Genomic DNA, 14,152 nt, shown 5'->3' with positions numbered 1-14,152 from the left:
GCAAAAAAAAAAATTCTGGACTTTCCTAATAATTACTGACAGGATACATTTGAACAAATAAATATGGAAATTAAACAGTACTATCAAAATATGTTTATCCTTTCCCTAAGTTGTGTGTGTATGCTCAGTCATATAACAAATGGGAACTCTATCTGGTCCCCTTGGGTGGACTTTTACTTCCTAAGGTTCATATTCATCATCATATAAATCTTAGAATTGCATCCAAGAGGAAGCTTAACAATAATGATTATTTATTTTTGTAGGTTTTAAAGAAGCTAGAGTACCAGAGAAGACCTTTGAAGTGTGAAGAGATTTTCTGTAATTGAAACCAAAATGTCATTTATAGATCCTTATCAGCACATTATAGTAAGTCATTTACTGTTTATAAATCCTTTCTGGGAGGGAGGCAGATATATTTCTGTGCACGAGTATTGCTTCTGTTGGCTAATAAAGTAAAGCTCTATGGCAACTCCTGGACTTTTCATGAAACTCATATAAACTACAAACTCCTATAACACATAATAAAAGTAACTCATTTTTTTTCACTGTAAGAGGTACTTGGAGGGGGAAAAAAATACCAAAACATGTGTAACAGTACAGAACTTTCATGGAACAATAAAAAAATGTAGTTACCACTTAGCAATTATCAGTCTGTGTAAGTTCAACCCTTCACATGAATTGGTGGAGAGAAGAAACAAGAATTATTGAATTGAAGGCTACATTTTGGTATGCTGTGCCAGGGTAATGCATTCTATACTTTCCCTTAGGTAGGTATAGTTAAACCAACTCTTGTATGAGTGGTTAATTATCAGGAAAGAGTTGAGTCATTTCAAATTTTAGTATGTATTTTCCAAACTCAGTTGGAAGTATTCACCTTCTCTTCTGATCAGAGAAACAAAGGAGCAATTGTTTTGCTGAATTCAGCACTTGAGATCCAGTTAGGTTAGGTTTATATGGACTAAAAATAGTTTTTATGGATTTTAAGGAATAATCCACAGCCTTATTATTACTTAAAATGAAGCACTGTTCTCTTACTCTACATCCTTCTCTAGCTACCATCCTCTCTCTCTTTCCCTGCCTGGGTAGCCGTGATTAACATATTACAGTTGTTTTCTAGTGCTTTCTTCTCCTCCATTCACAACCTGAATCATTAAAAACTGGACTCAGCTTTCCCACTTCACAAAAAAAAAAAAAAAAAAAAAAAAAATCCATCGAGGGCCTCTTTTGGCTCTGAATTCAATGGACTCTTCAGTACTCCCCCACCTGTACTGGTCATACTTTTTCTAAAACTCTTCTCAATTTTCTGTGGTTCTGTTTCCGATTTCCCTGGTTCTGTTTCCTATTTTCTTGCAATAGTTTCCTTCTTGGTTTTCTTTGCAAGCTGTTCTTCCTGTTGGAGTCTTTTTTTTTTTCAATTGAGGGGTGACATAAATAAAGTGCATAAATCTTAACTGTTCAGCTTGATGGATATTAACCTATATATTCACTCATGAATATATAACCTATATATTCCACCATCATCCAGATAAAAATACACAGCATTAGAGGTAACCCAGAAGAGTTGTTCATGTCCTTTCCAGTCACTAAACCCCACAAAGGTAACCAATGTTTGACTTCTATTACCACAGATAAGTTTTGCCTGTTTTTGACCTTCATATAGATATCTGCATTCAACGTTATATCTGCGAGATTCATTCATGTTGTTGTGAGCAGCAGAATTCCACACTTTCACACTTCACATTTCAATTTCCACACTTTCACATTTCAATTTTCATATCAATATACTACAGACTATCTGGTCTCCTGATAACCATCATCCCCTCACTGAATGGTAGCAGTGCCTCTACTGTAAATCAAGCAGCCATATGTGTGTGGCTTGATTTCTATTCTGTTCTATTGGTCTATTAGTCTTTGTTATATAATACCAGTTATATGTCCATCTGAATTTCTGTAGCTTTGAAATGTATCTTCTGGATGATAGTGTAAATTCTCCAACTTTTCTTCTTTAAGATTGCCGTGGCTATTATCAGTCTTCTGCATTTCCTCATAAATTTTGCAATCAGTTTGTCAGTTTACACACACACACACACACACACACACACACACACACACACAACTGCTGGAATTTTTAATGGCACTGTAATGATTCTATAGACCAATGAAGGGAGGGATGACATGATAACATTGTTGAGTCTTCCAACCCATTAATAACCCATGAATCTAATCCAGATGAATGTTACTTAGATTATCTTTAAGTCTCTCTGGAGTGTATTGTATTTTTCAGTAAACAACCTTTTATAGTATCCCCACTTGCCTGCGGTTTCAGTGACCTGTGGTCAGCTTTTATACAGAAATAGATGATCCTCTGGATATATTGTCAAAAGGTCAGTAATAGCCTAACACTGTGTCACAAAGCCTGTGTCATTCACCTCACTTCATCTCATCACGTAGGCATTTTATCATCTCACAAGATCACGGGAGGGTGAGTACAATACAAGACATTTTGAGAGAGAGAGCACATTCACATAACTTTTATTACGGTTTATTGTTATTTTCCATTTTATTATTGGTTATTGTTAATCTCTTACTGCATCTAATCTATAAACAAACTTTATCATACAGACATATGTTTAAGAAAAAAAACAGTATATAGAGAGTTTGTACTATCCATGGTTTCAGGCATCCATGGCTGGAGTGGGAGGTGGGGGGTGGGATGGGGATGTGGGGTTGCTTGGAATGTATCCCCTGTGGGTAAAGAGTATCTTCCAAGTAGTTGTTGCATTTATATCAAAATGGAATCAATTTTTGTAGATCCAGTGAACTTACTGAATTTCTTTTTCAGTGTTCCATATACAACAGCATATTCCATTTTAAAACTTTTGCTTTATGAATTATGAAGATATGTTATTAGTTCATATAACTTATGAATGTATATATGTCTGTCTAATTGATGTTTTATCATTAGGTCCTTTTTTTATCTCTAATAATAACTTGTTCTAAATTTTACTTTGTCTTTTATTAATTTGAACCCTCTGGTTTCTTTGATTAGTGTGTGCATCTTTTTTACTTGCAATTTATATTTTTCCTTATATTTAAAGTGTGGTGTTTGTAAAAGGCATACAATCAGTGTTTAAAATAAGATGATTGATTCAAAGACTCATGAAAATAAAATAAAATCATAAAATGAGATCTTTGTTTTCTGAAACAGTCTCCTACTTTCCCAATTCTGATTTTCTATAGATGCATTTCAACAATGAAGGTAGGTTCCTTTTGTTATTTTTCATACTAATTGAGTTTTTATATCTATGCACAGATTAATGTTTCTCATCTTACCATTTCAAGAGTGGTGGGTAATTTCTATCACTTTCAGAGAATTTAACCAAAGTGTTCACTCTTCAACTTGAACATGAAATTTGGCACTAGAGACTGAAAACGAAGAAGGAAGATAAGGTTAAAGTCTATAACCCTGAGTTTGAGACAAAAACCAACAATAATTATGAATCCTAACATTTGGATTTTCAATTCATTCTACCTCTAAATCTATCGCAGTTTTTTTTTTTTTTCTGAGCACTTATCATTATTTATTGAATGCCCATTGTGTACCACTCCCTGTCAGTTGTCAGTAGGCACTGGGGATGCAAAAGTGAATCAAACAGAGTCCCTGAACTGAGCTTACGCCAAACATTTATTTACACGCTAACCATATTATTTAGAAAGGGCTCTGAGGGGCGCCTGGGTGGCTCAGTCGGTTAAGTGGCTGACTTCAGCTCAGGTCATGATCTCGCAGTCCGTGAGTTCGAGCCCCGCGTCGGGCTCTGTGCTGACAGCTCAGAGCCTGGAGCCTGTTTCGGATTCTGTGTCTCCCTCTCTCTCTGCCCCTCCCCTGTTCATGCTCTATCTCTCTCTCTGTCTCAAAAATAAATAAATGTTAAAAAAAAATTTTTTTAAAAATAGAAAGGGCTCTGATAAGAGACAATGACAATAACTAAAAAAATAAATAAAAAACTAATAAAACTAATAACTCTGGGAATAACTAATAACTGGAATCCTTCTGAAATTCCTAGAGGGAGTGACATAGACCTGAAAGTTTAGTAGAAGTTAAGTGAAGAGGGAGAAAATTACTTTTCTGGATTGGAAAAAGCAAATATGAGGGAGTGTGGCGATGAGAAAGTTCATTTAAGGAAATGAAAGAAGTTCAGTATGGTTGGAGTGTACTACATTTCAGAGAACATTGTTATTTCAAATGACCTTCACTCTTCTACCTAATCTGACCAGGCTTTATTACTGAGCGTCTTACAGTCCTCACCTGTCTCTTGTCAGATGACCTGTGAACTGGCCATTTAGTTTCTTCTTCTTCTTTTTTTAAATGTTTATTTATTTTTTGAGAGAGAGGGAGGGAGAGAGAGAGAGTGGGGTGGGCAGGGGCAGAGAGAGTGGGAGACAGAGAATCCAAAGCAGGCTCTGCCCTGTCAGCTCAGAACTTGATGCGGGGCTCAAACTCAAGATCTGTGAAACCATGACCTGAGCTGAAGTCAGATTATTAACCAAACTGAGCCATGCAGGCACCCCTAGTTTCTTCTTTTAACATGGCAGAGTATATTTAAAAATGAAACTGCATCTAGATATTTTAAAACTCATTGCTGTCATCCTTTCTCTCATTTTAACAGTAGCTAAATACTTAGGCCATAGTAATTACCTATGTGGCATTTCATATGATGAAGCATGCAAACCACATACCTGTATCACAGTTTTCATGACCTTTCCCAGCTTCAGAGTGGGACACTTAATTACTATTCCAACTTATATCCCCTTTACAGGAAGAGGATCCCAAGTGCTTTATAATTTTGTTCTTTCTTCTTGTTCTTTCTGTGTATGTATGAAAAAGACTGAGTGTGTATGTGTGTGTGTGTCTGTGTAAATTGTTTCAGTGACGAAATTCCCTGCTCTAGTTTTTGAGATACTTTTCAAAATATGTAAGGGGGTATACTCAACACAGAACAATTTTAGTAAAAAGGAAAGGTGGGGAAAATTAAGTCAGCTAACTTGTAATGAGTGGTGTCAGACAGGCTAACACAGTTTTGGCTGCCTCAAGGCACAGAAGATTGGCCTTATTTTCACCACCCCTGTGATGCAGTGACATGTTGGAGAATCCCGTGGGCTGATGCAGCAATTGACAGCCAGCAAGTTCTCTTGCTTCCCATAGTGCTGGCTTTTAAGAATTTGGTAGAAAATGGAGTGATAGACCTATGGCAGAATTCAGTTTCCATATGTTTACAATTGTGAGATTCTTTCCAACCTGAAGGATGTTTGTGTCTCCAGGATTTATTAAATTCTTTTGGACCAAGGAGACCAATTTTACAAGAATAGATCAAGTATAAAAGATTTATAAAAATTTCCAGCTTTTTACTCTGAAAATGAGTCACTTCCTGGAATGAAAAAGAATCCACAGTTCTTCCCACCACCTATTAGCAATGGGGGGCCACTGTCCCACTTCCACAGAACCTAAGGTTGTCTTCCCATGAGAGACAGTCAACCACATGGGTATGCTAGCATGACTGACTGCCTGCTAAATGCAGGGAGCTTTGAAAAACATTATTGTGGGATGACTGGAAATTTTACCAAGAAAGTGGAAAGCTATTATTCTCGATTATTATGGTAACATTGTGGGGGGGGGGGGGGGCTGGGTAAGTTGTCAAAGAACTAGTATTCTACTGCTGGTTCCTGTCTTTAGTTACGTGCTCATGAGCACCTCAACTGAGTTTTAGCCGCTTCGTGTGGAAAACAGTATGAATGGTACCTGCTGTGTCTGCCTCACAGGGCTTTTATAAATAGTTGATATGTGTACAAAGTATTCTCTAGACACAGTAAAGACAGGCACTTCCAGCCAAGGGACCTCAGAAGGTAAGATACTGCTACCGAGAAATCAAAAATATAAAGGTGGCGAAATTCCTATTGTAAAAGCCTAGCACTGGGCAAAACTAATAGTTTTTATGGCAAATAGCATATTTTGTGTATGTGAGCACTACCAAGTTCTAGAAAAGTGAAAAAAGGATGGGTAGCGATAAGCTTCTAATCTTTCCCTGATACCAGTCATTCCTTATGGTGCAGTCTATGGCAGTTTCAACTTAAAACAGGGGGGTGGTTTACTAGGGTACTCATCCTTCGTCAGTGCCCTGCTTAGTCTCAGCCTCCTCCTCTCTGGATCAGCAAATGCCCCTGTGGCAAAACCATGCTTACCTCTCTGGTTTGCTCTGCTCTTTGACTTTTGATCTCCCTCCTGGTAGTTAAGGCCTTTCTATATTGTTAGTTCTTTGTTACTGTATTAGTCAGTGTTCTCCAGAGAAACAGAATCGATAGGACAGAGAGAGAGTCTGGATTTAGCTTGTAAACAAAAGAAATTTATTGCTCAGAGTTCTGGAGGCTGCAAAGTCCAAGATCGAGGAGCCAGCATGGCTGCATTTGGTGAGGACCCTCTTCCTGGTTTGTAGCCACTCCGTCCTCATAAGGTAGAAGAGGCAAGGAATCTGTCTAGATTCTCTTTCATAAAGACGCTAATCCATTCATGAGAGTTCCTTGTACCTCCCAAAGCTCCCATCTCCTAATCTTTGAGGGGTTAAGATTTCAACAAATGAATTTTGGGGGACACAAATATTCAGACCATAGCAGATAGATCTAGATATGGAGATTTATTTTGAGGAATTGTGTCATGTGGTTGTGGAGGCCGTAAAGTCACCCATTCTGCCATCTGCAAACTGGAGACCCAGGAAAGATGGGGGTTTAATTCGGTCCAGTTCTGGAGGCTGGAGAACTCAGGGGGCTAATGATATAAATAGCAGTCTAAGGTCAGGAGAAGATGAAATGAGGGGTTTCAGCTCAAGCAGTGAAACTCGGAGAAAAGAGGCCTATTCCTCTTTTTGTTTTGTTCAGGCCCCCAACAGATTGGATGATGCCAACCCACCCTGGGAGAAAGCAATCTACTTTTCTGAGTCCACTGATTCAAATGATAATGTAATTTGGAAACACCCTAACACACACACACACCCAGAAGTAATGTTTAATCTGAATACCCCAACATCAGTCACAGTTACTTTTAGGAAAACCTTTACCCACTTCGTAAAACCTTATCCAGTTTTCAGTTGTTTTCCGTGGGAAGTGGTAATCCGGATTGTTTAATCTGCCATTATCACAAGTGGAGTTCCCCATTACTTGAAATTGGTAGTGCTTCTGCATAATCCCCAGAAGAGAGAGAAAGTCTGATTTTGACAGAGTTTTGCAGATGGCTAAATTATCCCTCCAACTTGACATTCGATATTGCTCTATGTGAAATTCTAATGTTGGAGTCTGGATTTGTTTCAGGGGACCCTTGACAAATCCCATGTCATTGGTGAAATAATTGCCATTTTACAGATGAGGAAACCAAGGCAGGAAAAACTGAGAAAATATAAGGCAATTTATTGTAAATACCCTTTTGACTTATGTTTATATTGTTTAGTTATGAATCTTTTACTGCTTAATGACAAAGACACAGTAAGACCAAGAGAAGGTTTTTAAGAAGTCCCTTAAAATAAAGATAATAAACTAAAGTCCCTAAAAATAAAATTACCCCAAATGGCATCTGTAAATATATCTACATTTTCAAATGTTTGGATCTACTAGACTTCATGTACACATCTGAAGATCATCCACGCAAAGACACCTTAGATTTGAATGAACACGACATATTACCTAGATCAGTAATTCTAAATCAAATAAGTATTTCTGCCACCCAAAACATCTTTAAGAATGGGGAAAACTTTTTCAAGTTTTCAAGCAGATGGTGCTTCATGTGTTCTAAAGAGCCTCTCCAGGAGAAGGAGGGGCACCTGGGTGGCTCAGTCAGTTAAGCATCCCACTCTGTTTCAGCTCAGGTCATGATCTCACAGTTTGTGAGCTCGAGCCCTGCGTTGGACTCTGCACTGGCAGTGTGGAGCCTGCTTGGGATCCTTTCTTTCCCCCTCTCTCTGTCACTTCTCTGCTCACACACTCTCTCTCTCTCTCTCTCTCAAAATAAATAAACTTTTAAAAAGATAAAAAAAATAAAGAGCCCCTCCAGGAGAATGAAGGTGTACCTCTCTACCTCATGGGCCTTAGCTCAGCCATCATTACTCCAAGACCAGTGTGCGTTTCTTCAGGGGTATTGAAGTAGGAAAAAAGCCGATGTTAAAAAAATTTTGTGTGTGTGTGGTACTGTAGCTACTTAATTACCCATTGGACCAGAATCTATATCTCAATTAAAATTCAGGTGCTAAAGATTCGGGTGACTGATTCATTTTAGGTATTTTTGAAGATGTTATAGTCACTATAAATTTATGGTGAATGTGGCATTGAGTATTTTAGATGTAAGCTGTCACCATCAAGTTTTTTTTAGACTGGTTTTCTGCTAGAACAGTCTCAGTAATCCCAATTAAATAGGACTTAAAATCTTCTAACATCAGTGAAAACGAACCCTATATCATACTTCAATTTTTAAACATATATATGCATATTTATTATGGTATAATATGTTATTACTGTATTTGATATATACATACATATTGTGTAAGTGGAAAGTTTCTTGTCGATGAAGGAGAAGAAATTCAAATCAGATTTCTGATTATGATTTTCTTTTAATGAAGAAAAATCTAACTCCGCTAGAACTAACAAATTCTGTTGACAAATTGGGTGTTTGGGGCATTAGGATAATTTGTGCACATAGCAATCCATGACTGAGAATTCTGAGAGTTTAGATAGAATTGTAGGTTGTAAATAGTTAAACTGGTCACTCTTAAAAAATGTGAGAGAGTAGTAGTAACACAATGCCTGTGCCTCTCAAATACATCAGAATGAAACTCCACACCAGGAAGTGAAACCAAAAATAGGTATCTTATCTAAAACACTATCCTAACTCTTAGATGGCATCAATGCAGCAATTCTTTTAAAAACATTTCTGAGATCTGTTTGAAATTGCCTGTTGCTGATTGTGGTGATGACAATCTCTGGGTTCGGTAATGAGATTCCGCAGTCTTTATCATACCAACAGTCTTTGGTTTTAGTTTAACTTAAAGTTAAGCAATGACAGTTAAGTAGAGAAAGAAAACTATTTGCATGCAGAATGTACCTTCTCTTCCATCAGATTTGTTTTATGATTATTTCTTCGGTTCTTTATAACAGTAGAACTTTCAACAGATTAGAACAATCATCAAATCGACTTTTTACAAACTGGTTCTTGTTTCCAATGCCCATTTTAGTTACAGTTGTTAATATAATTCTCCAGAATGAATTTAATACAGTAGCTATTTTCATAATGACCGGGAAATTGTGAGACGAAAAAGGGTCACGATTTTCACGATGGAAAAGATTAGGGATGAAAAAGACACTCAAAGTAAGGTAATCCAAGACCTGAAGGCAAAGCTTAATCTTGGTGGCTGAGTCAGTGTATTGAGCTTATATTTGACATCTCAATTGAAATATGGCATTTCTTTTTGCCAACTACCAACTAGCATTGTGCTGAGTCATCAGTTTCCTCCAGGGAACACTGGTTGTGGATTCAATAATATCATTTCCTCTGGCACCACCCCTGAGACATAACCAAAAGTCTCCTATCCAAGTCGGAAGCTAGTCTAGTCCATACTAGTTTGAAATTATAACTGATATTGGCCCCGGGATGTTTCAAAGAATTATCAAAAGGTATTTGGATTTGATTAAAACTAAACATTTTTCTCAAAGAATTTGTATTTACTTTACAGATATTATAATCTTTACAGCTCTTATAAGGAGATGGGCATGATTTTGACACTCATGTTTTGAAAATAACTTACAGGTGATCTGAAGATTTATCGTGTTTCTGAAATTAACTTATAAGAACCAAGAAATGGTTGATTTGTCCCCTATTTCCTATGAATGGCTTGCAAGTATTTCATTCATTATAGTTAAGACAGAATTGAGGCTAATGGAAATAAAAGCAGATTAAAACAGCTGAATGATACAGGAAATAACTCAGTTACTAGAGGAACGTCAGATCAACTACAGGTATACCAGACAGACTAGATGATAACTGTACCACTTTAATAAATGAAAACAGCCTTTTTCACTAAAGGTGTGGGTATTTGGTATTATTCTCTGTATAAGTGAAGGAATGTACAAAGAGTGAAGACATTGGGGACAGCAAGAATGGAGTCTAATTCAAGTTTAACTTTTCCTATCTATGAGATACTGGGAAATTATTTAACCTCTCAGAATCTCACTTTAGTTATATATAAATATAAATAAAACCTATGTTCTTTATCAGGTTGAGAAAGTTCCCATCTATTCTTTGATTGCTGAGAGTTTTTATCCTAAATAGGTGTTGAATTTTGTCAAATGATTTCTTTGCGCTGTTGATATGACCATGTTATTTTTCTTGTTTCGCCTGTTTATGTAATGGACTACATTATTTGGTTTTTGAATGCTAAACCAGCCTTGCATACCTACGGTAAATCCCACTTGCTTATGGTTATATTTCCTTGTATATATTATTGGATTCTATTTGCTATTTGGAGAACTTTTTCATCTATGTTTATGATAGATACTGGTTTACTGGTTGGTAGTGGGTTTATATTTTTTCCTTGTAATGTCTCTGTCCGGTTTGTTATCAAGGTAATGCTGGCTTCATAAAATGAGTTAGGCACTATATCTTCTGCTTCTGTCTTCTGGAAGAGACTGGAGAGTATTGGTGTAATTTCTTCCCTAAGTGTTTAGTAGAATTACCAGTGAATCCATCTGGGCCTGGTGCTTTCTGTTTTGGAAGGTTAGGTATTGATTCAATTTATTTATATATATAGGCCTATTCAGCTTGTCTGTTTCCATTTGTGTGAGTTTTGGTAGATTATGTCTTTCAAGGAAGTGGTCCATTTCATCTAGGTTATTAAATTGTGGGCTTGGAGTTGTTCATAGTATTCCTTTATTATCTTTTTAATGTCCATAGAATCTGGAGTGAACTTCCCTCATTCATTTATGATATTTATAATTTGTGCTCTCTTTTTTTTCTTATGTAGCCTGGCTTATCAATTTTGTTACTCTTTTCAAAGAACCAACTTTTAGTGTCAATGATTTTCTTTGTTGATTTTCCATTTTCAATTTTATTCATTCCTGCTCTAATTTTTACTGTTTCTTCTGCTTGCTTTGGACTTAATTTTTGCTTTTCTTTTTCTAGTAGACACTTAGGTGATTGATTTTAGATCTTTCTTTTTTCATATATGCATATCATGAAATAAAATTTGAAATATATGTATATATGAAATAATATGTATGTCAAGATACATATTATTTCATTTCCCTCTAAGCACTACTTTTGCTGCATCCCCCAAATTTTGATAAGTTGTAGTTTCATTTTCATTTAGTTCCAAATATTTAAAAATCTCTCTTGAGACTTCTTCTTTGGCATATGTGTTATTTAAAAGTGAGTTATTTAGATGAATGGATAAAGAAATTGTGGTTTATATACACAATGGAATACTACATGGCAATGAGAAAGCATGAAATATGGCCCTTTGTAGCAACGTGGATGGAACTGGAGAGTGTGATGCTAAGTGAAATAAGCCATACAGAGAAAGACAGATACCATATGGTTTCACTCTTATGTGGATCCTGAGAAACGTAACAGAAACCCATGGGGGAGGGGAAGGAAAAAAAAAAAAAAAGAGGTTAGAGTGGGAGAGAGCCAAAGCATAAGAGACTGTTAAAAACTGAGAACAAACTGAGGGTTGATGGGGGGTGGGAGGGAGGGGAGGGTGGGTGATGGGTATTGAGGAGGGCACCTTTTGGGATGAGCACTGGGTGTTGTATGGAAACCAATTTGACAATAAATTTCATATATTGAAAAAAAAAAAAAAGTAAAAGTGAGTTATTTAATCTCCAAGTACTTTGTGATTTTCCAGATGTCATTCAGTTTTGATTGCCAGTTTAATTCAATTGTCATCTGAGAGTATGTATCATATGATTGTTCAACATGAGCTTACGAATGTGTATTCTGTGTTGGATGAAGTAGCCCATAATGTCAATTATATCTAGTTGACTGATGGTGCTGTTGAGTTCCAACGTGTCCTTACTAATTTGCTGCCTGATGGTTCTATTTCTGATAGAGGGGTATTGAAGTCTCCAACTAATACAGTGAATTTTTTTTTTTTTTTGGTAGGGTCAGTGTGTGTTATTTTCAGTTGTATAGGGCAACACACTTTTTTTTTTACAAGCATTCATTTAATTTATAATTGATAATTTCATTTATACAGAATAAAACTTTGACTACTCAGGCACCTCTGGCTATAGAAGATATTTCTCTTCAATAATAAACTTGAGTAAGAATTATCTTGAAAGATTTTATATGCTTCTCTTTCTTTTTAAATAAAGTATGCTCATCATTCAGGACTTCACCTCTTCCTGATGCTACATTACAAATCTGAACATAAATTATTCTATTGAGAGAGTGATATCTTCAGAAACTGTTGAATGTTATATAACTTTTGATTCTATATCTCACTACTGCTGGTCCTATATATGAATCTGTTTTATAGTTTTTTCTACCTCCTCGATTTTAGACTGTCATTACTCATTTCTCAGTATTGCCAGTATCTTACCTTTTTAAAATCAATTATGGACTTTTTAAAGTGTTAAGCAAGTCTGTTTAAAGTCAGGAAAGATAGGAGTAGCTTATAAGTGTGTGCTTCTTCTAAGATGAGACATGCTTGAGCTTCAGATAAAGATTTTGTAATCTTTTCAGTTGCTCAGAGAACTTAGTGAATTCCTGCTTCCTTACTCTGTTTTGGTTGATAGAGTTGTTTAGTGACTACTTTCAAGTTAGGTGAAGTATTTAATAATCTTCAACCAGTTATTATTTATTATGTGCACACAAGCTATTGGGCTCATAGAAAATTTTAACATCGTTACATATGGTTTATAACAAATGCATTAAAATTAACATAAGTAGTTTTCCGGTCATCGCCTTGGATCCAAAAGATTTTTAAAACTGCTCTGGAAATGTCTTGCCAAAGAAAACTTTCATTGAACAGTAACAATAAAAGCAAACAAATCTGAATAATGCAAACATCTTGCTCTGACTTTGCCTCTCTAAGCCAGGGCTTCCTCATCATTCAGTACAAAGCCTGATTGTCTTCCTAGAAAGCTTGCAGTCCTGATTTACATTTTCCCTCAAGCTTGGTAAACCTGACAGCAGAAAAGTTCCAGCAGTCAAGTCATAGTGACATTTTTTAAAGCATGATCTAAACTTCTCAATAATTCTGTGGTGGGAGAGAGGAGAGAGAGACTCGAATAAGGAGCAGCCCTTGGATCAAAGGATGTTTCTGGTATGAATGTTACTTCCCTTCACCCTGGATGTTTTTAACCAGTCTCAAGGAAACAACGAGCGTAGTTTGCTTGGATCCTATCTTGGAAGCTAATTTTTAATTTACTATTATTTGTTTCCAGGTGGAGCACCAGTATTCCCACAAGTTCACAGTAGTGGTGTTACGTGCCACCAAAGTGACAAAGGGGGCCTTCGGTGACATGCGTAAGTGTCCTTATTTGCTTTTCTGTTGAAAATGCATAACCTAGTTGCTCCGGCCCTCTGACAAGCCAGGGGCTCCCTCTCTTTCAGATGTGGTTATCTTTGTCTAGATCTTTGAATGATAACATTTCCAACAGTGCTCTGATGCTCTGCTTTCTGTTGGAATAGTGTTTTGTCTTGACTTTATATTGAGAGTACTTGGAGTCAGAAAAAATGACTGTCTTATGACATCCAGATTTCTGTAATTAAAATAAATTCTATTTAATTCTATTTTGAAAAGAGTGCTAAGTGAAGACTTTGAACAAGCTGCCCCTGAGGCGTTGTGCCTATTGGATTAAAAAAATGCAGTTCCTCTAGTTCTTATGCCCGTAAATGTGTTTATTATGTGTGAAAATAGCTAAAGAAACTGGTGTAGCACAGCTTCCAACAACGTGAACCCCAGCCTGAGGATAATGTTGAATGAACTTGCTGGCAGTATCCTTTCCCCATGCTTGGAAAAAGCCATTTTCCGAGTTCATCTCACCACTCAAAAGGCTGGGGGTTATGGGGGTAGAAATACAAAGAAAGATGGATAAGGATCATGATGATGAATTTGGT

The 14,152-nt window shown here is 36.5% G+C and overlaps 1 protein-coding gene across 5 annotated transcripts in view; it reads left to right on the top strand.

Annotated features, from left to right (window-relative positions):
- The window catches only part of PLA2G4A (phospholipase A2 group IVA), a 160,003-nt gene that overhangs the window by 31,323 nt on the left and 114,528 nt on the right, over positions 1 to 14,152 (top strand). For 3 of the 5 annotated variants that reach the window (XM_058701814.1, XM_058701816.1, XM_058701815.1), the window contains exons 2-3: positions 264 to 366; positions 13,477 to 13,558. In XM_058701814.1, coding sequence (XP_058557797.1) covers positions 334 to 366; positions 13,477 to 13,558 — 115 coding nt within the window. In that variant the 5' untranslated portion in view covers positions 264 to 333. Of the gene's footprint in view, positions 1 to 263; positions 367 to 13,071; positions 13,356 to 13,476; positions 13,559 to 14,152 lie in introns of those variants that run through there. The other 2 variants (XM_058701817.1, XM_058701818.1) reach the window with 2 other exon arrangements.

The sequence above is a fragment of the Neofelis nebulosa genome, chromosome 15, assembly GCF_028018385.1.
Source record: "Neofelis nebulosa isolate mNeoNeb1 chromosome 15, mNeoNeb1.pri, whole genome shotgun sequence".
NCBI lineage: Eukaryota > Metazoa > Chordata > Mammalia > Carnivora > Felidae > Neofelis > Neofelis nebulosa.
The sequence above is the reverse complement of the archived record's forward strand: the minus strand, read 5'-3'. Positions and strand labels throughout refer to the sequence as shown.